This window comes from Nesoenas mayeri (genome assembly GCF_963082525.1).
Source record: "Nesoenas mayeri genome assembly, chromosome: 1".
Classification (NCBI taxonomy): domain Eukaryota; kingdom Metazoa; phylum Chordata; class Aves; order Columbiformes; family Columbidae; genus Nesoenas; species Nesoenas mayeri.
In genome coordinates, this window is record NC_137541.1 from 40,415,601 (window position 1) to 40,443,479 (window position 27,879).

Consider the following 27,879-nt stretch of genomic DNA (forward strand, 5'->3'; position numbering starts at 1 on the left):
GTTACAGATTTAGAAATTATTTTCTCCAGGCATCATTAGGATTGTTTAGATATTTGACTCTTCATTTCTTTATGTTTTATTTGGATTTCTTGTTAAATTTAATTTTACCTTAGAATTCCCAGGGTTATAATTCTTGGGGTTTGAATAATTGCATTATCTATAATATATTTTACTGTAAATCACTGCCATGTTGCCTTAACATTGCCTCCATCTTCAGGTTTCTTTTCAGTTTTATAATACAATTTCCATGCAGTATGAGGCTTCTGAGAAGACAACATTCTGTGATTCTCACCTGAGGAATGCCTTTTAAAAAAGGTGAGAATGTGCTATCTGAAAGACATCATTATTACTCTTGAAATTAAAAACTGTAAAGTATGTGAGTTTTGAGCCCAAATGTATCATTCTAACAGTTCCTTAGAAAAATAAAACAGAACAAGTGAAGGGATTAACAAAAAGGATTGTAGTGCAAATTCAATTCCTAATATACTGATAAGTGCAAATTAATCTCAGCAATTAGATATGAGAGCTATTTGCCTTCAGTGTGCAACTCTCTCTGAAATTTTAGTGAATGTTAATAATAAATTAGAAGACTGATAAACTGTTGCTCTAAGCTCATTTAAGACAAGAAATGCACCAAATGCTACACTTCTTAAGGACTTCGTTTTTAATGAATCACGAGCTAATAGAGAACTATTGAAAATCCTCAAGAATATTGCCTATCTTTGCTTAATTGAGCCACTGAATGAAAGGGTGGGAGGCGCCCTTTCATCGGACAGTTTAAGCACCTTAATGTCTATTACAACCATTGCATTTTACCTCCTCAATGCGGTGCTGAGCCTGGTGGTTGGTGTGTGACAGCAGCAGATCCCTCAGTGGGGAATCAAGCCTTGATCTGGGCGCTGGGGGAGGGACAAGGATGAAATGGAGAATTGTTTCTGTCACTCATTTGCTCCAGCTGTTAACCACCCCATTATTAAAAAATCTATGCACCTCTTTTTGCCTGCCCCCTGTCCCTGCGGTAGGCATTATAGGAAGGATAAAGAGCAACTTTATATGTTTAGTGAAGAGCTTGGATACCTGCTCTGGGTTCACTTTAGCCTTGACAGTGGAACTGTGACTATACTTCTATAAAAATGCCTATAACTCTGAACTTCATGTCCTCCTTCAGTTGCATTTCTCAGATTCCTGGAGTTGCACGATAGGGCTATTTGCAGATTAGCAAGGAAAGCAAACCCAGAAGGACAAAGAACCAGAGAGGAAAGGAATAAAATAAGCAATGAAGTGACATACATGTTGCATGGCTCTCCTCTGGTAGAAAGGATCTTGGACACACACACACAAGAAAATCAAGTCTTCCAGTAAATAGTGCCATCTCCTTTTTGTTCTTTTTTTCCCTAGGACTTCACGCAATCTTTGTGTGTTTAAAAAATTAAATGTAAAGTTGCAAAAGGGGCTGCAATGTGGCTCCTCTGGACCTGGATCCATGCTACATGGAGGCCTGCCCTGCTTTTTGCCATCATGTTTGTTCCAAAAAAAACCAAGCAGTTTTGCAGGACATGAGCATAGGCCAGACGTTATCTAAGTCTCTCGTTTATTGCCTGAATCACTTGGCTTTGCAGATCTCAGACTATTCATGCCAAAGCAAAGTGAAAGGAAAAATCCAAATAATGAAGTAAGTGCAAAGGAGGGAACTGAGTAATCCTGTGAATCGATGTTGCCTGTCAGGTTTCATTCTGGAATCAGGATCTGGTGTTTGAGAACACACCCATCCTTGAAACTGTTTGTGATCTGTTACGTTTGATCACTTCAACCTCCTCAACAGCAAAGGTCTTCCCTTGAGATCCTCTGTGTCTGTCTGTTGTTCTTGCTTCACATTTGAAACCATAGAATCATAGAATAGTTTGGGTTGGGAAGGACCTTCAAAGGTCATCTAGTCCAACCCCCCTGCAATGAGCAGGGACATCTTCAACTAGATAGGTTGCTCAGAGCCCCGTCCAGCCTGGCGTTGGATATCTCCAGGGATGGGGCATCTACCACCTCTCTGGGCATGATACAAACTTCATGTACCTCCAACTTTTTTCCATCCCACTTGGTAAACTTGTATTGGTCCAGCTATAATATATCTATCAGATAACAAACATACTGTGGCAAGAGTTTCCATCCTGTCACCTGATGTTTTCAGAACTTTTCCATTGGAAAGCTCGCTCCAGATTGCATGCTGGAAAATATTAATTTCGCTGAGTGTGTTTAGAAGGAGAAGTGACCTTTTACAGACCTTGTAACCTGGATTTGCCCTGAAAAAAATGTGGAGGAGGTCTGGAGGAGACTGACCCAGGCAGCCTGTTCTGGCCTCAAGCGCTGACCAGGAGGGTGTCTCTGTGAGAGCTTTATTCTGTGCTGGGAGGAGAAGGGGTGTGAGCCTGTGTACACCCAGCTGCACACAGCACCGTGTGCTTTTCCACAAGCTTCCTTTTCCATTCAAACAAGGGGAAGTACATACACACCTGCTTTCCTCTTTTCAGTAATTAATCCAAGAGAAGGGACGATGTCATGCAGCAAACTGGGCACACAGTGACGGGCAGCCTCTATTGCTCATTTTGAACTCATTGTTTCCTCTACCTTTTCAAGTCAGTCGTATTGTTATTTTGCTCTCAGTGTGCCTTGTTCTGTTTTGAATTTGGCTCTGCTCAGGCTCCTCCATTCAGTCTCTCGTAACCTGCTTGTGCCACAAAGCATTATTTCATGTTATCTGGAGGTGGCTGAACTGATCATAATATTTAATGTTTCAGGAAGTTTTTAGAGCTCACCAGGATCAAGGAACAACAATTTGCATTCTCTCCTTTATTATGTGTATTACTTCTTCAAAAGAGTATTATTTACCTACCAAACGGCAAGTAGAAGCGTTCTTGAAATTGATACTTCTTGCAGATGTCATATCCTCTTCCCCCAGCTTTGAAATTGTTACATAAATTAGATTATTAAAAACATTTTTGGATCATAAAGATCTGGGCAAAATGGAAGTTGATTCCTTATTTCTATTTTTTTAATTCAAGAAACACATTAATTAAAATAATAAAATTTTAAGTAGGAGATGAACTGATTTATAACATGAATTATATTTCATTTTATAACTGCTTAATATATAAAAGTTCTAAAGTATCCTTTTCGCTGCTCCCAGGTATAAAAACACCTAAGTAAGTAATTGAGATGAGACTGGTCTTGAAGTTACCTGGCACGTTCCAGTCTCTACAAGTATGATTTCTGTACAGTCTGCTATTGCATATCATACGCTCAGCTGTATATTCATAAAAAGGCCAACTGAAGTATTGTTGAGCCTATAGAAACGGGAACAAGTGTTTCCAGTGGTATTCGAGCAATGCTCTGGTTGTTAGGACAGGGTGTCTGCTCCTATGGATTCTAGTTCTAGTGGAAGTCACTGAGTTCTCTGTCATACTCTAATGAATATTGGAAATGTTAAGTATTAACAATGCGTTCAAATTATGGAAAAAATTTCCCCCAGCACATCTGGCCACTCCTTTACTCAAAAGACTGTTCCCCGTGGTACTGCTGCTGTACCAGTTGGATATAGTGAGACTACAGACCCTGCATGAGCTTTGCATATGGGCCAGAAAGAAACTCCCACTCCATGAGAAAATAAGTTCTTTTTTGCCAATCTGCAGGAATGTGCAGCACTAATGGCAGAAGCTGCAGTTCCCCTTTTAACTAAAATACTCAATGTAATAAGAAAAAAATATGCTTTCTTCACTTATTCGGCAATTTTGGAGTAAAAATAAACTAGTGCAACGGGTTTAGCCTAATGTAGGGAGCGGTCATGGAGAAACGCTTCATCCACTCGTTACTTGGGCAGTTTGTATCTTCTTGGGCACAAAGACTTGAAAGATTTGCCCCTTGGCTGCTTTGCAGCAGTTTTCTGTGCATCATAGTAAATACATAAAAAATAGTTGCCTCTTTTTCACACTCTTTCCCTGACCATTCAGATAATGAAATGTCCTCTCTCTAGAGTCAAAGCCAACACACATACACATGCTGCCTTGTGCACCTAGTCTTTTCCATGTAATTTGAATAAAGCATGAATATTCAAACCACTACAAGCATCTGTGCAAAAATAATATTAAGACTGTTGTTCACAGCCGGTCTAAAGGAGTTCTTTGAACTATCATGACCGGTCCACTGTGTAGCCATAATGTTTAGAGGAAGGAAAGGCAATTGTACTATCCACGTTCAGGTTCCCTAAATTTAAACTCAGAGGCAGTTTATACCACGTGGGATGGACAACTCACTTTCATCTCAGAGAAATACATCCTTGAAAATTATGCGTATGCTTTGGTGACACATGCATGTGAATCAGGAACAGAGAACAAATTTTAACCTTGCAAATTTGTGTACATCTGTTATTCCTGGTGCTGGAAACAGTTTGATTTTTTTTTTTTTTAATATAGTTTTGGATTTGCAGAGACATGGTTTCTACAGAGTACCCTGGTGTTAGCTATATTGGCATTTTATAGGCTGCTCATGTAAACTCTTGAGCTTTCATGGCTCTCAGTATTAGCTTTTTAATATAGCAGTTCATATTGGCTTTTATTGATTTAGGTTGGGTTTTTAATGTGTCTCCTAAGCTGCAGGGAATGTGGCCTACACTTGCTTGAAACTTTTCCTCTCTGTGTAAACCTGCTATTTACCTCCTTTTTTTCTTGCATATTCTAACAGTCTCTAAGAGCTAAACTTGCCTGTATTTGTTATGCAGATCAACTACTCCACTAGCAAACCCAGATCTCATATTGCAGGTGGGAAGCCAGCACTTTTAGATAGGAACTGGAAGTCTCTCCTACTTTTATACCGTATTTTGGTTCTTCCACAGATATAGAAATCCGTAGCTGAATTGTATAAATAAATCATTCTTAGCAAATAATGCCTCTTATTCAAAGGACACATGCAAATAATTCCTAGCCAAATGTTAGTTATTGGCTTCTAAGTGCATATACTTTTTGAAGTGACCCAAATATCACTCTTCTCTTCTGGGCATCTGAAACTGTTTAAAGCAACATGTGGTCTCTCACCCTTCTATAAGGAAAAGGCAGTTTCTAAATAGGGTAAAGAAAAATGTAATTTAAATAAAAGCGTATTTTATTTTCGATATTCATGTTTATAACAGCAAGTTCTCTCTCAACAAGGAGAGAATTTTCTACCTAAAAAGATCTTTCTCAGTAGTTTTTATAGATAAACTTGTATGAATAATTCAGATAGTTTAAAAAATTCTGTATGAGATACTGATAGAGCAAATCTTACGTATTCACAAGTCTTATGAAGAAAGGATGTTCTTTCTTGTGCATTAATGTGTTTCATCAGAATTCCTGGGAAGCTGTCCAGCTATACATAGTAAATATTTCACATACCAATAAAGTGATTCCTCAGCAATTCAGCCACTCAGCACAAATGAGATTTAGTTTATGTTGAATATCTGCACCTGTTAAACAGTGAAGCAGGCTCCTGACATAAGTGATCCTTTTATGCTGTTATTTATATGCTTTTTAAATGTCCTATCTTTCCAGATTATAATCTTTTGAAGATCATAATCATAATTTCAAAAACATTCCCAGGCCAGAATTTTTAACTTTCATATTGAAGAAGAAACGTATGTGCTTTTGAGCTAAAATATATGTATGTAGGGTTAAGATCAACACCATCAAGGGAAGGCATAAAATGTGCCTATTACTGAATTAGGCATTTGTTTTGTATATCTAATGATAAAATCAATACATGGCTCCATCAGAGGAGAAAACTGTCAGCCTCTATCTTGCTAGCATTCAATCAAGAGATTGAATTTGGAAGCTTTGAAGGGGAGAAATGTTTCCCCCTCTTTTGACAATCCATATTACACTAATTCGGACAGCTTTTACACAGAGCTGCACCAGTTCACTTGGGCGCTGCTTCCAATACATTTCATTAAATCAATGCAAAAGGTTGTGTTGACCTTTAAAATATATATTTAAATCTGATCAGTGGAGCTTAAATCGATTAGGAACTGATTTTAAGTCAACTCTTAAGGCAAATAAGTGCGTCCACACGGGGTTCCTCAGCTGTTCAAAGAATTTATGTGAAATCCAATTTAAATTAAGCTGCTGTAAACAAACTACTGTTGTGTTGTACGCGAGTCCCAAATGTGCTCTCCAATTCTCTTTGAGAACTTTCTTTTTAACTTGAACAGAGAACCCGAGGGAGATACAGTTAATGGAGAGAAATCTGCTCATCTTCCACGCCAGGAAAGGAGGGGCGACTATAAACCCTGGTAAGAAGCTTCCAAACAAACATCGAGGGTTCAGCTGAAAGCTGCATTTATTTGTAAACCTGTTCATTGTCAAACGATGAGCATTTTAACCTCTTTTCTCTTGGCAGCTGTAACTGCCATGAATGAGACAGGTGGCACCAGTAACGCCACTGCTCACCAGGATCTGGCAGGAGGAGGCCTCCTCCATATCCCACAGGCTAAAGAGATCTGAGGTGAGTTGTCCTGGTTTTGTTAAAAAACAAGTTTCTCTTTTAGTGAATTTGCCTGTCAGCTAAAACCTTCATATTAGCTGCATTTTCCTGGAGAACCAGATACATGTTTTGGTAAACATAGCAATGGAATGCTAACTTATTGATAAGGACAGATTCACATCTCACAGAGGGGCAATGAGAAACAGGTGACCAAGAAACTGACCAACTGTGTATAACATTCCATTCACGTGAATACTTCATATAAAAGTGGGAGATCACAAGGATCTCATTCCCTTTTTCCTTTCCTTATGACCTACATTAGGAGAGGATTTTGCTAGTCATCCCTGTAAACTGAGGCCTAGTGACAGGCTGAATCCAGCTCCGGTGGCTGCAGAGTCCAATCCAGGACTTTGGGTGCCAGCTCTGCAGTTGCTGAGACTTTCAAGATTGGTTTTGTATATTTTGTATTATTTTCTCTATTCTTATTAGTAGCATTAGTAAAACATTTTTAATTTTTCCAACTCTCTTCTCTCTGTCCTTCTTTCCCTTCCGATCGCCTGTCCTTTGTGGGAGGGGGAAGAGGCAGGGGCAAATGGGGGAAGCGGGGGGAAGAGGGGGTTAACAATACATCTGCCAGGGTTTTATTGTCACCCCGCAATCTAAACCCTCGACATGAGTTTAAAGGAAATCCCCACGCTTGTGCTTGCTGAGGATTAGGACACCTGAGGTATCCAAACTTTTATCTCGCCTTCACAGCAGCTCTGGTGTCTCTTCTCTCCTAGAACCTCGCCGAAGACCTTTGCAGGACCACAGAGAAGCCCCTTTATCTTCATAGCCCTTAAGTCTACAGTGGAACTGCAGAGATTTTGCTCTCGCAGAAAAGAAAGGGGAGGTGCAAAATGAACCATACTCCGTTCTGATTCATAATGCAAATAAGATGGAATGAAACAGGTGTTTGTAGAAGGCAAAGATTACCTGATAATTTCTACACACCAACACACCCACAATCTTGTTTTTAATGGTTGAGTTTAAAAATACAGTCAAATCCTAACGTAAAATCATACAATAAAACACACTGTTAGAGAAAATGGGTGGAAGGAGTAAATAGAAGGGAATAGTGAGATAAATGGAGTGGAAAACTGGTTTAGCATAAGCAGCTACCTTAATTATTAATCAGATAACATGGAAATGCAAGTTGCACACATGAGCTTCTGGAGGGTATTGGTTCCTCTACCTCCCCCATCCCACTCTTACCCAGATAAATTGTCATCTGCTCTGTTTTCCCCATCCTAAAACTGAAGAGAAAGTGAAGAGTTTTCCTTATACTCTCCAAATAGTTTTAATCAATTGACAGTTTTTCTATATGAAAGGAAGAAGAGTTACAAGGGCTCTTCCTCACTTCAGGTCCCTTTCAAACCAAAGGCTGCAGTTTGAAGGGCATTTGCAGAAGCTGCCCAGCAGGAGAAATGTATCTAAATGCAAAAGTAGGTACTTTGTCACTCATTGTACAAACGAAGGTAAGAGAATGGGGCACTGTTTTTCCTTCTCCAAGGAACAAAAAGGGTCTGGTAACTGCTGATGTTTTGTATGTGTGTGGTGTTGTCAGATCTTTAGCATCTTTTTCCAGCTTTCCTAGTTTTTCAAATTTATTTATAATATTCCCATTCAGACCTGCGCAACCTGTTGTCTTGAATGACTGCAGACGCACAAAAGAGGGTTATGGGATGTGAGTGAACTTGAACAAAAGGATCTTCCATAATAAACTTATGAGTATTTCTATATATTGAGGTAAAGAATCTAACTCCTTGGTGGTTATAGTAAACTCTCACCTGATGTAGAACTTCCTATGTGTCTTGCTAAAACCTCTCTGAAGCTCTTGCCTCTTGTTCTGTTCCTTTTTTTTTAAAGTCTTGTTGATACTGCAGATGCATGGGAGAGTGTTCCTGGTACTGGATATGGCTCTTTCTCCTTCCTCCTAGCACAGACAGCAATCAGTGAATCCTTACACTGGGCTGAGAATACGATTTGCGAATGTGGTGAGCAGAGGGAGAAATAAAAAAAACAGCACGGTGACTGGAAGAGGGAGAAGAAGGGACTACATCACTTTGCAGTGGCAAATTATCGAAAGCGAAAATTACCAGAGCACTAGGCCCTGCACCTTACACTTGTCTCTCTGCTGGTTCTTATTTTCTGCATCTCCTGAATCTGTTTGGGTTGGGGGGCTTGTGCTTTCTGAGCAATGAAAACTCGCTGCTCCAAATGGCCCTCCTTTCCATGGGGGTTCTGGAGAGCAGAGCTTTGAAATTAAATGAAAGGACATTTGACACAGCAAGATATGTTCGAAGTATGTGAACCTGCAAAGAAGTATGACAGTTTATTAATTTATTTTATAGTTTGATATAGAACTGGCCCACAGACCATCTCTTGTGGGATTCCCTGACCCAGATGCCATAATGAACTTTACAGTGGAGTCCAAAGTAAGGCTGAGCTCAGTATATTGTCTTTATCTAAATGTTCACAACAGAGGGCAGTTAAATACCAGAAATAACTGAAATCTTGCTTTCTGAGAACTGTTTGAGTTAGGTATCACAGTTCTTTGTTCCTGCTTACGCTAGTATGGAAGGCAAGGGACTGCTGGTTCCCTCGCTCTCAATTTCTCTGTAACATCCATATAGTTTTTTAACCTAATCGTTGTGTCTGTGGGTGACCTAGTTTGTTTTATCCATTCTTTCGTATCTTGCCAAGATTAAGTGGTATAACATTACTACTTTTTTTTTCCCTTCCAAATCACATCTGAACTCCACCCCCAGCCCTCTCCCACAAAAACAACCAATGAACTAAAACAACCTTGGATTTGGATTTTCACAATTTTCAACTCCCAAATGGTACCTTTGCTATGACTCTGCTGGGTAGGGCCTTCAACAAAATGCTTTTACTGGCAGCAGCATCTCTCCTATTGTGACAAAGAAAGATAGCAAAGGCTAATTAATTTGTCTTATTGAGCAGGGCTGGCAGTTAGGGACTTGATTCAGCTAGCAGAGACCTCTGGAGGAATTTTGGGATACCATATTTTTTGGAAGGAGGACAAAGAATGCATGGGGGAAGACAAATGCAAAGCTGTAGCTGCTTGATGGTTCCCACCTCCTCTCAAACAGCATCAAAGCAGTTGACTCAGTGGAGGTAACTTCTAGACCTTGCTCTGTTGATAATGCTTTTTTCTGATTTTAGTGCTTAATCCCTCTCGGTGACTCTCTCCCCACATTCAAGACTGTCAGGAAGAAGTTGTAGATAAGAATATCTGCAAACAGTGTTTTAGTGTCTCCCACACAACAGTCTGGAACTGCCTCTTCCTGTGTTACTGAAGGTTCATGGATTTCCCAAATCAGTAGGAGTTCATTGATTTATATGCAGGCAAGCTTCTGTTACTACTTTACTTACTCTTGTGGGTTTTCCTGGCTACTGTTAATTAGCCTGGCAGCATCTTCCCATGTTGCTTACATGCAGTAGTAGACGAATATGACTACTTCTATTGAGCCATATTTTTTTTCCCTCCTTTAAAGGATAAAAGGCACTTTGAAAACTCTTTTCTAAGCAACGAAGAAGATTCAGACTATGACCTGGTGCCCAAATGATGTCTCTAGCATGGTTAGTGATGCTGTCACCTGCACTTGAACTATCCCATAACCTCTTTCCTATTACCCTCTGAAAGACTTGCCCTCCTGCTGAATTACAATCTCAGCCTCTGTCTCTGACATCTCTTCAGGATCCAAGCTCAGGTTAAAGGATTCTTTCTCTCTCAAGCCCTCACTTTTTCCCACATGTCCATTTTTTATCTTAGTTGTTGCAGGCAGTCTCACCCTCCCATCTCTTCTTCAGCTTTGCGAATAAAAGAGGAGGCCAGGCTGCAGCTGACCTACAGGTATGGTGATTCTTGGGCCCACCTCTTGTCTCCTCAGGGTACTGGAGACACGGAGAGCCCTCCCGGGGACCTCTGTGCAGGCTGGCTGCAGAACATGTCCTCTCCTCTGAGCAAAAGCTGGGATGCTGGTTTCTCTCGGGAGGTGGCAGCATAGCCAGACGCGATCAGCATCCGCAGCTCAGTGCCCAGAACTGCAAAGGAGGTGGCAGGGAAGAGGTGGCGTCGGATTCCTTCTGAGGTGGAGCTCCTTAGCTGGGGGCAAGGATGAGGATTGGGAGCATGGGGATGCTGATGCATAGGAGGGGTGGCTTCAAACCCGTTCCTGAGGCGAGCTGAATCAGCCCAATATCCTCACTGTAATGCACTGGGCTCTGTCAATTCTCTGTATCACGTCAGCTGATGATGATTGTCAGGTGTGCCGTGGGGCTGGGATGCCCACTGTGGGGACAGTGCCATTTATTGAGCCACACTCCAGCTGTTCTTTTTCACGTGTGGGGAAAGGCTGTCTGCAGGAGATTGGGCACAGGCATTAACTATCATGGGTTTTGCAAGCACCTACTTACCTGAAGGCTGGTTTTGAGTCCTGATGGTTGTATGTTATTTTATCTGCAATTTATCAAGCAGCTTTAGGTAAAATGGCACGAGAAAGGAAGAGCAACAATTACTCACCATCCTGTGAAATGGTACAACCTGCTCCTCTCTTACAATCTCATCTGTTCTTCTTAGTCAGATTATTGGGGACTGGAGGCCTCATTTCTCTCCTGAGGTTTTAGTAATGGATTGCAAAGCAAGGGGTACTATATGGGGTATAATGTGACCATCATCTGGAAAACATGTACAGAGGCAGGGGGTTGGGTTTCTGCAGAAACCAAACACAGTCTGGTCCAAAAACCTATGGGATCTATTGCTTAATCTACCCCTCTGGCTCTGTTCTTTGAATTTGTCTTTCCTATGCCAAGCAGACTGAATCAGCTGGAGATGCTACAGAGCCTTGGTGGGAGGTTGTTTTCTTACTTCACAGACTTTGAGAACTTTTGTGGCAACATCGAAAGACAGTAGATTCAGTCTTGCCCTGATAGTCATTTGTGAATGCTGTGGGTTTGGGCATTCAAAAGCAGAGAGTATTGGAAATCTTAACTTAGTCAAATCAAATGGTTTTAGTAGCGCCAGCAGCTGGAGGGCAGCCTGCTAGCCCTATAGTTCTTTACAAAGTAATAAAATCTGCTTGATTTTTACTCTTTGGTTTGCAACCACTGAATAGGAACTAGTCTTATATACCAGGTAATTCCTGCTGGGAGCTGCTTAGGGCACCTACACCTTAAGCAAGTAGCACTGAGAAGGTGAAGCACGGAAAGGCAGCAGAAAAACTTCAGGTTTGTAGGCACTTAGAATGGGGTCACCTCCCCTTTTTGCCCTGCTCTTTGCTCCTGGCCGTTTTGGAAGGCCCATCCCGACTCTCAGGACAGTACAGTAAAGGTGTTGCTCTGAAGAGTGTTTGAAAGTGTTGCAATTCTTTGCTCTCTTTCAGGACAGTTTCATTCCTGAGAGTGACCCAAGTGCCCCAGAGAGATCCTGTGACATCAGTGTTCGCGCCGAGGACGAGCCATGATAACGGAGGACGCGCCACCTGGCTTGTCTGCGGGGCTGGGAAGGAGAAAGCAGAAGGCTCAGACAGCGAGGACTGGAAAGCAAAGTCACTTTTCCTGGGTGCATTTTCTTTCTGACTCAGTTCTGGGGAATCCTCCTCCTGCCACGTGGATCCCTCTGTTGTGGCACCTTGGAGGATCGAGTTTTGTCAGTACTACCACCAGGCTCTCTGCCAGGTCCCTGCGTGGGTTCAGCTGTGGACAGCCAGGGCTACAACCAGCTGCCCCTCCATGAGCAGTTCCACAGCAGCCGGGACAGGCGCACACTTTCACAGGGTGCGTGTATGAGAAGCGATAAATCCCATGCAAGAAAGTGTCGGTGGCTGCAGAAAAAAACACACCAAGAGAAGGTAAAGCAGAAAGACAATAACTGAAGTGCAAGATAGTAGTTTTGGAAGGTAATTGCACTGGAGTCACCAGGTCGTAGGTACTTTGTGTGTTGGAACAGCTTTTGACAACTGGGAGAGGGAGTTAATCTCATTTTAATTGGGACATACCATATAGCAGTTGCCATGTGTCACCTCGTCTGTCTGTCCCACTGCCTTTTCAGCTTGGCAGTCTCCTCTTTTTCCCCTGCATGCTCTGGTAATTTGAAAAATGATCCATTCTTTGAAGCATCCCTGGTAATTTGGACCACAGTTTTATATTTATTTTGAGGCTGGTGCTTTTCAAAGCTGCAGCCTTTCTTTCTGCAGCAGCGACTGACACCTCGCTATAGCATACAGCCCTAGGAGGGGGAAGATAGGTCTGAGGGGCTGCAATTTTCCTAGGAGGAAACGAATTAGAGATGGCATTAAAATAACCAGAAAATGTATTATTTCATGTGCAGCAAAGATAAAGAGGGTAGCTCAGACTTTTTTATGAAGTGCAGGACTATTAGGGAATACCATCACTAATTTCACTTTGTGAAGCACATCAGAGATCTCTTGATGCACTTCCAGTTGTTGGTGTTATATATCTGCATCCATGTATGAGTAAATACTAATTAAATAAGCATGCATATATATTTTCTATTCTGCTCTACGCTTTCTGAAAACACCGTTGCCTTTTTAGCAAGACTTTCCTCAAGATCTGCATTGCTATTTTCTTTTTGCTGCCAGATACAGAAAGACCATATGATTGCTGGCTGCATGGCTTTTACCCACTGGCAACCATCTCCTCGTGGTGACATCAGCTGAGGTGGGAAGACTATAATTTTATATTGCACTAGTCATTTAAAGTGAAAATTAATGTTAACATTTCTCTAGTATGTATATGTTTATTGAATGTCCAGGATTCCTACTGAGTAATGCCCTACTGAGGAAAACCACATACAGATTTAGGGTTAAAATTAATATTTCTATTAAAAATCTTACAAATTCTATTTTGAAAAAGAGCTATTTTCATGAAGGGGAAAAGAACAGTTTTCTTAAGCACTCATCTCTCATTTTCAAAATACTCTTTTGCAGTGGCCTTCACACTGCAGTCCCGAATAATGAGCAAGAGGACAAAAACCTGAACCTGTGCAATTTCATTTTATTGCTGCCAATAAGAAATGCACCATCACTGAGCAGCATTTGGGGAAAGGGGCAGTTCATTGAAATGGAAACTTTCCACATAGATAACCAGGTGTTAAAGGGTGTATAAATGAGAGAGGGCATTTTTCTTCTTCAAACTTACTTTACTGTGTGTGCAACTTTCAGGCTAAACCTGACCCTAGAAACATTTAGGTATGTGCTTAACTCACAGCACGGGTGTTACGTGCCTTTCAAATACGAATCCCATTGAAAATAATTCCAAAGCATCCAATGGCAGCATCATCTTGTTCTTACTGCAGGACCCTACTTTTTAAAGTTTGTTCGGACACTTGTAGACATCTTATCACAGAGGTCAGTGGATCTCAGGTGAAAACTGGATGCATAGAGCAAAATGGTTATGATGGAGTCAGACTGGAATGGTGCTGCTTGGCCCAAATGTTTATGATAGGTATAGATATTTCTTGCCTGTATATGTGCACGATAATGCCCTCTCTATGCTTCTACAGCCTTCTCCTTCCTGCATCAATACAGTATACAAATTGATTTAAAAGGGTTGATTCTGCAGAGAGATAGCACATCTGCAAGGACCTGTGAAGCTTGGTGACATTTCAAGACCTGCTGGGGAGCATATTGGGGAATATCACTACTGACTTCCTCAGTAACGCACTTTGAGTGTGTTGTTGGAGAGAGGAAGTTCCCAGTCCTGGCCCCCATGCCTGTTGTCTCCATCTTTGCAAAAGAACAGGCAGGGCTTGGGCAGCTCTAGCAGCACAAGTAAATCCCATGTTAATTATAACAATTGTTAGCCTAATTTGCCTGCTAAGAGGAGCAGTCCAGACAATATGAATTCTTGCTCTAGCAATTCTGATATTCCATTTAAAAAAAAAAGGTGCTAGCAAACCAAAGGGCTACAGTAGTAACACCAACGACCCTACCTCATTCTGCACTGGCTGGATTTCAATCAGGATGCAAGAAAATGAGCAAAAAGATTAGGAAGGGCTCATGCCTTCACAGTAGCACAAAGAGACAAATCCCAAGTGATTTTAGTGAAACACAAAACAAGAATGAGAGCCCAAATATGCCAAGCAGCTGTTGGGGTCTGGGGTTGTACTTAAAAGCGATCCTGCAGACAGGGAGCCAGACTCTCCATAGGCTGCTGCCTCACCCAGCTGTGCAGGAGCCAACCTCGCCTGTGATTATCATAGAATAGTTTGGGTTGGAAGGGACCTTCAAAGCTCATCTAGTCCAGCTCCATGCAGTGAGCAGGGACATCTTCAACTAGATCAGGTTGCTCAGAGTCCTGTCCAGCCCGGCCTTGAATGTCTCCAGGGATGGAGCATCTACCACCTCTCTGGGCAACCTGGGACAGTGTTTCACTGCCCTCATTGTAAAAAAATTTCTTCCTCATGTCAGGCCTGAATCTCCCCTCCTTTAGTTTAAATCCATTACCCCTTGTCCTATCAGAACAGACCCTGCTAAAAACTCTGTCCCCATCTTTTTTACAGGCCCCTTTTAAGTGCTGAGAGGCCACAATAAGGTCTCCCCGGAGCCTTCTGTTCTCCAGGCCAAGACGGAGCACAGGGGTACCGGGCAGCCCCCGCCGCAGGACCCGCGACAGATCAGGGCAGTTTCCCACACAAGCGCCCGTCACCTGCTCCATGTCCCTTCCTCGCCTGCCGCTTCCCGGGTACCGCTCACCCCTCCACGGCCCCGCACCTCTCCTCGTCTTTCTACCACCTCGCTCGGCCCTTGCGGAGGCCGAGGACCCCCCGCCTGAGGCGAAACCCGGCTCCCCTGGCTGCCGCCGAGCCTTCCCGGGGGTTACAGCCGGGCCAAGCAGCCCGGCCCGCGGCATCTCCTCCTGGGCTGGGGGCAGGCAGCGAAGCGGGCGCAGAGCCGGCCCGGCCGCGCTGTTCCTGCCCCCGCGCCTTGGCTGCCGGGTGACAGAGCAGCGCGGGCAGCCCTGCGGGTGCGTGTGCCTTTAAGGGCCCCTCCCCCACCGGCCTGTGGAGCGGCCCCGCCCTCGGTTTGTGTAACCCTGAGGTACGGCCGCGCGGCCACGCCCATGGACGCGCCCTCGTCACGTGACCGCGCACGCGCCGTCCCCCCGGCGGCGCGCACCTGTTAGGGACGGGGTGTGGGGGGGAAATGAAAGAGGGGGCGTGACTCACAGGGAGCCCCGCCCACCCCTTCCGCTCACCACCCCCGCGTCCCTCTCTATCGCGCATGCGCACGGGGGAGCACGGGCGATTCGCGCATCCAAAATGGCGGCCGCGATGGATGTGGACACCCCTAGCGGCACCAACAGCGGCGCCGGCAAGAAGCGCTTCGAAGTGAAGAAAGTGAGGCCCGCCGGCGCGCTGCTCCAGAGGGAAGGAGGGAGGGCGGGCTGGGGCTGGGGCTGGGCTGCTGGCGGCGAGTGGGGCGGGGGGGGCGACATCCTCCCGCTCCCCTCACGGAGCCGGGTGTTTGGTTCCGCACCGGCGCGGCGGGAGGTGAGAGGCGGTGACTGCGGGGATTCTTGGCGTGCGTCCGGGCCAATGGCTGGGGCGGGCCGCCGCACGTGGAGCGGAGGCTGACCATTCAGCGGGCGCGGCTGACACGGGCCGCGCGGGCCGGAGGAGGGGGCCTGAGCGGGCTGCCCCTGTCAGGGGCTCCGCCGCCCCGGGTGTTGCTCTGTGCCTGTCCCGGCTGGGCTGCAGTACGGGGAGCTTGCGGGTAGCTCAGGCTGGCGAGCTGCTGCCTCCTCTGCCCCGGCCGCTCTGGCCCAGTCACCCGAGTTGCCCCCTGTGCTCCATAAGATGCTTTACACAAATTTGAGTGCTCGCTTTTTTTTTTTTTTCTTTTTACCACAGCAACGTGTGTATAGTCAGCAAATACTCTTTGGTCACCCTGGCTTTGTTTGCATGCCAAAAACAGCCATAGTATTGCTCCTCTGTCCAGTGGCACCAGTTTGTCAGCCAGATCCTGGCAGCAGTCCCGACCTGTTGCAATGAGGGCACGGAAGAGAGGCTGTGTGGGCCTGCACTAAGGTAGAATTTGAGGAAAAATGACCCCTGGACTGTTCAGTGGGACATGGTGTCCATCTAAAATGGACACTACCTCATCAGGTTGTACCAGGGGAGGTTTAGATTGGATATTAGGAAAAATTTCTTCACAGAAAGGGTTGTCAGGCATTGGAACAGGCTGTCCCTGGAAGTGGTGGAGTCACTATCCCTGGAGGTTTTTAAAAGATGCATAGATGTGTTTCTTAGGAGCATGGTTTAGTGCTCTTCTTAGGTTAATAATTGAGCTTGATGGTCTTGAGGGCTTTTTCCAACCAAAATGATTCTATGATTTCCAAACAGTGAATTCCACTTTAAGGTTGGTCTCCAGGTGTCGTGTGTTGGAAACGCAGCTGCTGGAAACCCCTAGCTCTGTATAGGGCTGCAGGTCTGTGCAGAAGGAGGTCTTTGGATGATGTGATTGCCTGTTCTTTGGAAACAGGGACAGATATAATAGCGCATGAGAGGAGCAGGAAGCAGTACCTATGGTGTGTCCGTGGCATTCCTCCTCCCCAGCAAGGTACCAAGGTGCATTTGTTGCCTATATAGCTCAATACAGGTCTGTGGGTCACAAGAGTAGCTTATGTTGGGACAACAGATTAAGTACCCGAGAGTGTGGGAGAGATAATGGTGCTGGGAACTTCTATCCTAGCTGCCTTGAAGTGTGGCTGAAGTCCTTGGGAGATGAGTACCTCAGCCAGGAGCCTGGCTGGGCTTCAAGTTAGAAGATGGGGAGAAAAAATGAAATCACTACTGACCCATTTCCTGAAAGATCTACTTTTTATATTGGTATTAATGAAAATTGAAGTGCCTATTAAAATTGATACTGCTTAACAATACTTGACAGCCTGCATTCCTCCTGCAGAATCCTGAAGTGAAGGGTGGCAATGTGATGTAAATGGAATAGAGAAGATATACTGTAGTATAGTCAATCATATGCTGAAAAAAATGGAAGGAAACAAAATAACTAGGCTACTTAAGTAGTAGATGAAGATTATCCTGGCTACCAATATGCTGTCCAATTGCTTTGAATATTGAAGGCAAGCCCATTTATTGCATGAATTTACAAAAGACCTGCTTTTTGGGGGGGGGGGGGGGAAGAATAAAAATGTGCTGTGCTTTTCCGCATAGCTTGTCTTAAAGTCCTCATTATGAATCAGTTTTCTAAAATTATAGTGGAAATTTGTAGCCAGCCCTTCCCTGAAGTAACATGGGACAGATATATTACTTTTTTGTTGTTATTTTTCTTTTCTAAACAAAGTATTTGAAAGGTTCATTTAGTAGTACTTTCAAATTTTTATATTCAGCCTTGCTGACAGGTCATTGCCTAGTAACCTTTTTGCAGAGGAGATTGTTCAGGAGTCAGCCAAGGGCAGCATTAGAGATTATTTTGGTTCTTGGCCCCAGCTGCTCTGGGAGTGATTGCTAGAAAAACTGCTGCAAATAATGGAAATTCCCCTTAACAAAATGGCATCTGGATTGGCCTTTCCCCAAGACACTGTCCTTTCCATCAGAACTCAGGTTGTGGCAGGATCTGCCTCTGAATCTTGAATAGAAATGCAGATGTTTGCACTTTTGACAAAAAAGGGGACTGTGGTAGTTACTTTGATGTTTCTGAAGCTGGAAGAAGACACTGGGAGGTATGGGAGAGGAATGTACAACTGCTCTCTAGTAGCACTTATGAACTCACAATAAAGAATTGCTCTGGACTTGTAAGATATTTTTTTTTTCCATTTAAAAATAACATGGGATCTTGAGGAATAAAAAGAATTTCTGTGTGCTGAAAACTGATTAAAAACTATGTTTTTCTTTTTTCCCCTCTCTCTAGTGGAACGCAGTAGCTCTGTGGGCATGGGACATTGTGGTTGATAACTGTGCCATTTGCAGAAACCATATTATGGATCTATGTAAGTAAATGTTGGGGAAGACACTTGACAGATTTGACTTGTATATGATGCACGGTTGAAATTTCCCCTGTTGAGGGAATAATTCAGCTTTCGGTTAGGAGCTAAGGCTTTACAGTGCAAATACTAATGCTGAGGTCCTATAATCTATTTTTGTGACTTCTGTCACCAGACTGCTTTTCCCTCACCCTTTTCACTTGGTACCACATCTACAGATGAGAGGATGTTGCTGAGTATGTTTTGGATGCAACAAAATGGAGAAGGAGTGATTATAAGGAGCCATGAGGAACTGAAATTTTTCAGGGTGGACAGGTATTGTTCACAAAAAGAGGTATTAGAGTTTAGGGTTGGGAATGTTGCTATAGGTATTAACTTTTCGATGACACTCAACAGGATGAAATCTTGAAACACTTTCTGTGTCTGAATCAAATGCTGAAATAAAAGATGAAGTTTTGGTGGTGTAGGTTTGAGTTTTTACTGTGTAACGTACACGGTTCAATTAACAAATATGCTTGCTATGTAGGAAAATAGAGTGATAATGAAATGAAGTGTACAAATTTCTGTTGTGAAATAGGTCACATAAACAAAGTTACTGGTTTCTGTCCCGTAAAGGATTAGTGAGAGAAGCAAGTGAGAATAGAGGTTATGAAATATGCCGAGGTCTAACCTGTACCAACATCAAAAGTAGTTGAGGTGGATACTGGATTACTACTGAGTCTCTCTGATTTATGATAGAGAGGAAAGAATGTTACTGACAGGCAAAAGGATTTTTAAAGATACGTTAGAATGTAATTTACATTAATAGAATTTACAAATATATAGAATAAATGAATAAAATCCTGTAACTCAAGACAATTAGTCACAACAAGTGGGTTGTGTTGTAACATAATAGATGCTGATGTGTTTCATTCTGTTAATCCGCCTCAAAATTAAGAATGCCTTACATGAGAGACCCAATACAGTCTCATATATTTTCTTTATCTTTTACAAGTAGCAAATAGGACATGTGAGGATGAAGGAGAGACGTGGAGGAGCTGGAAGAAGAGCGGACAGGTGTTATTTTCCAGTAGTGTTTTTTGTGTGTCAGTTCTTTAAAAAAAAATCTTACCAAAATGAGGATGGTGTTGAGAGTGTATAGGTAGATTAGGAAAAACAGTGGAGAAGGGCATTGGTTACTACTTCTTTTTTTCCTTTTTTGAGTTGCTCAAGCATGTCAGGTTACTGATTTGGGTATGAGCAATGTTATGAAAAGCCTGGACTGCAAATGACAGACCAAAATTGACAGTATACAGAGTAGAAGAGCTACCTAAATTGGTGTTCCAAGATCAATGTTGGCTCTGGATTTACTTACTTCCTTGTTACAGGTCATTAATGTTGTTAAACAACACTTTAATCAGATTTTCAAGCATAAGATGTGAAGTGATGGGAAATTGAGGAGAAATTAATAGAATGTGCAGGGAAGAACAACACAAGATTCGATTTGACAAAATGCAGGATACAAGTGTAATGTCTCCCTCTCCTAGTGATGAAGAGAAATCTTGAAAGGGAAGACATTAAAACAGTGATAAGTAACACCAGCCATGCTAATGGAAGGTTGTTAACATTATAAAGTTAGGCATCCAAAAACTAGTATATAACAATGTTAAGGTGTTGTGCAGTTCTTCTCATGCATGTACATTATGACTCAGTAATAACACGGTCAAAGGATTCCCCACACCCTCAGGATGGTTTGTACTCAGTGTACAGAAGGAATGAGGAGATTTTAAGTGTTTTGGTTTTGTTCTTCTCTGGAAAGACCCAGGTACTGTTTAGATTTTACTTGAGCTGTGTTCTTGATTTCTTCAAAGGCTTGTTCTCTGATGCCTTCATTGCAACATAGTAAATTGGGGAGTGTTAAGAAACGTTGCGTTTATTACAGTGGGTTACCTTCTAGTCTGAAACATGGAATATAATATCATAGTAAGGTAGATGGTACAGTTCTGAACTGTGTAAAACCTGACATCAAAATGCCATCCTCTGATAGTAAGATGCAAATTAATGCATTTGATAGTCCAACTTCACAAAGGCAGATAAATTGCAAAGAATCCAATGAGGAATCTCAGGGTGCTTAACGGGTTGAATGATTTTGTATTTATGAGAAGAATAAAAGAACAGAACCAACACAAACTATTCTATGATTCTATATAGTTTTCTAAGTCATTAGTAGGAGTGGAAGTTGATAGCTGTGTACAAATGTTTTGAGAGTGTGATACTACCAGCAAATATTGAGTGTCATACAAGGGGGTTGTAAGAAGTAGAAGGAATTATATGACAATCTGATGGAGGGGATCTTAGGAAGTACTTAGTAAAATCTACAGATAATTCCTAAGAAACTGGAGTGGGTTGCAAGGGTAAAATTCTGAAATCCCTCTGAAGTTTGAAAACTAAATCAGAGAGCTCATTCTGCGTTTTAGGGTTAACAAATATGCCTCAAGTTTATTAGCCTAGTTATCTGGTTTTTCTGTCTGTTTTCTGAGTGAGTACAGGATGCATTGTGTTAGCCAAGCAATGTTTATTGAATTATCTTCTTCCCAATAAGTTGATCCCTTCATGACATCATTTCAGAAGGCAACACATGAAGAGAAAGGGGAACCTATACAGTATTTACCCTTGCTAAAGCAGAAGCCACTTTGAAGAGCTCTTATCATCGAATTTACCAGTGCAGTGGGCTGTTACTCTGGCTGCAAACAAAAGACACGTACTTTAATTCTGTTACCTGCCATTTTGGCTACTTAAATCTTAGGCTATTTTTCTTGGTTCATAATTGTGCAGAAGGTTTCTGCAATAGAAAATGTACAAGAAGAGAGACAGTTCTTAATAGATGCCAAGAGTCAGAAGTTACTATTATATAATATGCATTTCTGTAACTCCCTGAGTTTAAACATTTCCATTGCATATTTCACAATTATTTACAGGTGTTTCAGGTTTTAGATGTATCTTTCTGGCCTCACCTCCAGATACTCTTTCAAAACTGAGGCAAAAGAAGAGTCATTCAGTATTCCTCCAGTGCTTGTTGCTGTCTGGCTTACTGCTTCTTTTGGGTCAGCAGACGGTAAATAGCTTCTCTTTCTTTCAAGAGCCAGAATCATTAGCTTTCATTCTCTGACAGAGATCGTTCATTTGGTTTATTTCTTTGTTGGGATATTGTCCTTTTCCGAGATGTGGCAAGTAGGAGACCAAAAAATGCTTTGATTTTGGGGAGGCCTTTTTTTTGGCAGCCAAAGGTGGTGGTGCCAGCAATCATCTCCAGCCTGTTTGATGGGGGAGTTAAATCTGGGTGTCTTGTTGAAAGGGCCTTACATCACCACCAGAAAACTCCTTCTCAGCTATTTCTGCCAAAGTTCATCTGTCCTCTTAAGCTTTTGGGACTGTCACGTTTAGACTGTATTTGCTTGTCAGCAAATGTTTGAGTAACACTAAAATGAATTCAGTGCTGCTTTTGTTCCCCTTTCTTCCCTCTCACTCCCAGTAAAAATACAGGGTCCTTTAAAGCCCAAAAAAACAATGGGATAACGTTTCAGAGCCTACAGCTCACAGGTTAGAGCCACTTAGAGAGGAAACATGGGCTAGATGGACTTAAGATCCTGTTTCCAGAAGAGAAAGAGGAGAAGAAACAACTGAAGTATATTTTGTGCTGGAATATTTGCTTTGTTTTCAGCAGAGACTTCCTGAGTTATGCTTACCAGTTGACTTGTCTTCCTTCAAATGTATTTCCTCTCCTGTTCCTACTACTGATCTTCTCTCCATTTTCTGTTACTGTACAGACTCATGCCAAATATTTAAGACTTAATATAATATGCCCCTTGATACTTGGTAAGACCATGAGTGTATACTGCAGTAACAATAAAATTATCTTGAGTGTCAAGTTTTATACAAATGTCCAAAGCAATTGAAGCTCTTCAAGGTTCTTGAGCATCTTCCATTTTCTTAATCAGATTCAGTTTTATTGCTGTACATATTGAAGACTTAAGGAACTGAGACATTGGACATTTCAGCTGCACTGGATTTTGTTCTCTTCTATTGGCATGCCAAGGACTGAGCTTTGGACTTTTTGCTTTGTATATCATATCTTGATGTAAACCATATAATAAATCCAGGTTCATTCAAACCTTGCAGAACAGTTTTTGTTACTGAGCTTCTTCAGACCTCAGTTTTGCTTTTAGTAGTTCCTCATAACCAAGGTTAACTGATCTCTCTTGCATCTCAGGAAAAATGGGCCTTTCTCTTATTTTGTTCATCTCCACACCTGAGAGTGAAAAATGGAGAAAGGGATGAATAGGACGGAGCAAATAAAGATCAGATTTCTCAGCCGGATCTGTGGAGATTGAAAGTTTTTAAATCTTCACTTGGTGAATCAAATTGCTTCTCTGAGCATATTCAGACACATTAAAAGTGAACAGAGAATTGGAACTCCTTCAGACATTTTCTTTGCCAGGAAAAAAAGAGCTGCAAAACAAGCAAGCAACAAGCCCGCATATCAAGTTCTAAGCTCATTATCTAGCAGTGCGTCTCTTTAAACTACGTGGTCTTGACTTTTAAAGAACGCATCCTTTAGAAGGAAGTAAAATGTTGGTCTCATAGATCTGTGAAGGAGTCAGAAATATCTTTTTTCTCCTGAAGTTTCTTCTTGAGCTGGAGCAGAAGTTATTTTTTCAGGCTCTAGCATGGAGAACCAGGTTGCTGGATTTATCTTCTCAGTGATGTTCTTCCTTCTTTTCCCTCTCTCATCTCCTTCATCCATGCCATCTGACACAAAAAGTAAAACATAAACCAAACCCATAAATAAGTATTTATCTTCTTCAGGATCATCTTAGGTACTCAGCTCTAAGGTGTAAAAAGTAAAAAAAAACAAACCCAAACATTTTAAACTGTATTTTCTGTTGTGTGTTTTTGGGCTGTGCTTACCTGTCACAAGACTATAGAAGAGATACTGGCAAACTCCAGGACTACATGAGCAAATTAATTTGTTAATATAACTGCTGGTACAAAATGTCTGACAAGACAATTTATCTTTAGAGGAACCTGGGTAAGAAATTTAAATAAACCTTTTTTCATGGCTCTGCTATGCAACTGATCATCAAAAGACATCTATTAAAATACAAGAGAACAAATGTAAAATATCCTTACGATTTGGAAAATAGACAAGTTACAGGTAGATGAGCTATGTGCTCTTTCCTTCTGGAAATTTGGGATACTAAAAATGTAGAGGAAGGAGGAAAGCAGCATGAAGTATATTTGATCTGGTACTTTTGGGAACACCGGACACATTAAACCCGCAGCCCTTGATACTTGTTAATGTAATAAACATAACAAAACAAAGAGCTCTTCTCCCTCCACTCCTTGCTATTATGAGGAAATCTACCAGTTGGTGTTGCATGTACATCTTCTACTCCTATGTATGTGTGTTTAATCTTTGTTTTCACAGGCATAGAATGTCAAGCAAACCAAGCATCAGCTACCTCCGAAGAGTGCACAGTTGCATGGGGCGTCTGCAATGTAAGGAAAACTGATTTATTGTGAAGCCAGTGTGCGGTGATGCTATGCCCCTTTTTTCATGACTCAGGACAAAATGAGTTCTATAAAATGTTTCAGATAATCCACCAGAGAAAAAGAATTTTAAACATCGAATGTTTAGTAGAGTGTAGAAAGGAGAGAGAAGGAAAAAAAAAAGAGTGAAAGTTGGAGAGATGTAATACAGAAGACACAGAAGAGAAGGGAGGAAGATAGGCCTTTATGCTTTTACCCTTTATTATTCTAAAAAAAAAACCCATCTTTCATTCTGAGCATGATTTGCCTGATCAAGCTTCTGCCTAGGAGCGCTGCCTTTTTTTTCCTTGGTAATAGGATTACTTGCATGTCAGCATGCTTGATTTGTCTTTGTGCAGGCTGATTCAAGGAGTCAATACGGGGCAGTGAGGTGATTTGCTTCCCCTTTTGGAGGAAGATCAAGTCGGTTCTTGTGTGTAATCTCCAGCTCTTCAGTTTGTTGCCCAATGCACTCCTTTGTACGTGGTCCTGCTAGCACGGGAACTCAAACTTGCACACCTCTTTCATAGCTAGCCTGGGCCTGAGCTGGAAGGTACAGTTTTCCATAATGGAATAGCTACCTGTTCCTCAGTCCCATCTTCACTATGGTATGGGATCAACCTACAGCATGGTAATGCTGGAACAGGATTATAAATGTTGCAATTCTGTTTGTAGAGGACAAGAGCGATTTTTTTAAACCATGTTAGAATATTCCCTTGTCAAAATTACGATTTTGTGTGCAAGAGTTACCGCAAGTGAAACCTTGTTTTTAAGTAGCTGTACAGGGTATGGAAAAAGGTGTCCTTATTAAATATGGAATTGAGGTTTGTGTTTTGTTGGGTTTTTTTTTAGTTTCTTTCTCATTTTGCAAGTTCCTTCTTATTCAGTCTTTGGCTTGTCCAGAAGACTGGCAGAAAGCTTCGGCATGTATACACACATATCATCCCTGCTACTCACTCTGAAATCCTCTTTCTTTTTTTGATTGTGCCTCTTATCAGCATCTGATCTACCAATTTTAGCAGCTGCTAAACTCTGCGTTGTCTCCTTCATCAGAAGTCAGTCACTTGCCGCTGCACGCACTGGGGAACAGACTCCCTGCTGCCATTTCCCTAATGTCCCTTTCCTCTCTGAAAATGTGCATTGGCTCCTTGGTGTTTACCGGTGAGCTGGCTGATTAGTCCTCCCCACCTTTGTCTGCAAACACTTATTGCTCATTTCTTTCTGTGATGCTTTCAATGTTATTTTCACATTGAGATATGCTCATGTATTCCTAAATGATTTAATCTGAACTTTCTCTTCCAGCATGCTTTCCACTTCCACTGCATCTCCCGCTGGCTCAAAACTCGCCAAGTATGCCCGCTGGACAACAGGGAATGGGAGTTCCAAAAGTAGGTATCCTGCACAGATTTCGAGATTAAAAATCCAGTCATCCTTCTGTTAATAGAAATGATCAATGTCAGATATGTGGGCAAGCTCTCTCATTTGTGGGTCTGAGGGCATAGTTGCTGTTTGGAAAGGTTTTTTCTCCACCTTGCTCTATAAGGACCTTTCCTTAGTCACACAGTGCTAAATGAGCTCTGACGGAAGCCCACATAGCCCCAGGGTAAGTGGGAGTTGTTAAAAAGTAGTGATTTCTATTGACATTCTCTCTGAAAAATGGAGAGCAAAAGAGAAATGGAATTCACTGAAAGGGGAGCCTCAGGTGAATACTGTGCTGCTGCATGAGCCGTTTGGGTTTAGAAAATGACCTGAATTTAGTTGCAGTGTTCCAGAGCATTTCTGCCGAGGTGCCAGGAGCCTTATTGGGTCCCTCTGTGTCTTGGTGATTTGTTTTGTAACTCTAATAGGCTCAGAGATTAATACAGCTTATTTCCTAGCATCTGGAAAGCAAATGTCCATGTAGCCATCGCCACAGCCTTGGCCCGTTTATTCATAATTTCTGCATTCTTTATTTTGTTTTATGTTCTTCAAAGGTCAGTTGTTAAAATAATAGGAGATACATGGATGGGTTTTTGAGGGTAATTGTACAATGACAGTAGTTAGGAAGTTTGCCTTTCACGTGCTTCACTCTGCACCATTAATCTTTTCTTAACTGTAGATTTCCCTTCCTCCTCCCTTTTTATTTAAAAAAAACCCACATGAATTCTAACCAGATTCCAGATTGAAACAAAGCAAAGCAGATATTATAACTGCTCAACTGTCTTTGGCATCTGGGTCACAATCAGTTGTGTAAATCGTCGTTCACTGACAACTTGAGTGCCATAGTTTTGCTGTTAAGGTGGTTTAATGAACACTTAGTGGAAACTGAGCCCATGTTGCTTGGATGGTGACTTAATTTGCATGTGCAGCATGATAAGAAATGGAGATGTGGATTAATATCTTCTTATGGGTGCTCAGTTATACGTCTGGGGCTATGACAGGCTTTGGCAGGGTCTATTTGAAGTGGGTTGTGATACTGAGGGTCTCTTGCATACGATATTGTGGATTGCTTAGTCTCTCTTCTCACTAGTACTGGATGGACTTTTGGGGGAAGTGGAACATGGAGAACTTCCTAAGGTTTCCATCACATAGCATTTCGCCTTCATCTGGCTTATATGTTAATTCAGTGTGGTAGGATGAAAATAAATCAGCACTAGTATAAACATGATTTTTAAAAATGCATTAACATATTATATTTTTGCAGGTATGGACACTAGAGAGATGATCACCGCACTTCTTGTTACGTCATCAGCCTCAGTTGTTCTTGTTGTTATGGGTTTGTTTTAGCAACTTGAAAAATAAGTAATGTATGCAACTCTTCTTTAATCTTAATTTCTCCCTGTTGTATACCACTGAATAAAACCTTACTGGAGCTTCCTGTCTAAGTTTTTTGTCTTGTGTTCATGAGTGGGCAGTCAGCGAATGAAGGAGGAGAATTATCTGTAGACCAGGGACTTAAGCTAGGCAACTCTTAAACTGGGCAGTTCTTGGGACTTAAGCTAGGCAACTCTTAAACTGGGCAGTTCTTGGGACTTAAGCTAGGCAACTCTTAAGCTGGGCAACTCTTCTTTTCACTCTGCCCAGTTTTTCACTGTGTGTTTTGTCTTACTCCCACGCAATTGAGAACTGCACCTCTGGCTCGCTGAGGTCAGCATTGAGCTCCATCGTGTAGGGCAGTGGCTGCAGGACTTGGCCTGGCTAAGTATAATTTATGCAAACAGCATTTCACATGGATATACTTTCTTGCAGCTGAGTTGAAATGATGATTTATATAATTAGGGTTTATGTCATTGTTAGAAACTACTTTCTCTTGCTTCTGCTTTTGAGTTTGAGTAGGCCAGTTCCCCTGCAGAGGAAAATTTCATTAACTATTCCCAGTTCCGTCTATTTAGCTTGGGGGACATTAACTGAATGTTATTTTTTATCAGTGCTCATAAGGCACTTTCATGTGTCTGGTGAAAGTAAACTGAGGAAATTCATGTGATAGATTGGCTGGAAAGATAAATTAAGCAGTGTATGAGCAAACTAATTCTTGGTTGGCTTGCTACTGGTATTTTCCTGGTTCAAATCAAGCTGTAGTCCTTACTGGCCCAAAAATGTTACTCCGAAAACTACATAATGTCTTGTTTGGTGTCTCCTGGTATCCTCCTCAGTGCATCAAATTTTGCCCCCTATGTCGACAGCCGCAGCAAATGCTGGGAACTCAAACAAGATCAAAGAAATTCCTCCTGCTACAGGAGGCTGTGTGACTTCATGTCAGCAATGGTAGATACAGCACATTTCTTTCATTGGTTTTTAATGATGCCA

The 27,879-nt window shown here is 42.1% G+C and overlaps 1 protein-coding gene across 2 annotated transcripts; it reads left to right on the plus strand.

Moving 5' to 3' along the window:
- Positions 1-15,751: 15,751 nt before the first annotated feature.
- On the plus strand, positions 15,752-26,957 carry RBX1 (ring-box 1; the record flags this gene model as incomplete). 2 transcript variants are annotated; one of them, XM_080364196.1, is made up of 5 exons in its annotated part: positions 15,760-15,922; positions 18,453-18,531; positions 23,993-24,063; positions 25,396-25,481; positions 26,777-26,957. In XM_080364196.1, exons 1-5 carry the CDS (start codon positions 15,845-15,847, stop codon positions 26,787-26,789), a joined length of 327 nt encoding a protein of 108 aa, XP_080220322.1. In that variant the 5' UTR covers positions 15,760-15,844. The 2 variants fall into 2 exon arrangements, with proteins under 2 accessions (XP_080220323.1, XP_080220322.1); XM_080364197.1 differs by lacking the exon at positions 26,777-26,957 and having other exon boundaries at positions 15,752-15,922; positions 25,396-25,485.
- Between the last annotated feature and the right edge of the window lie 922 nt (positions 26,958-27,879).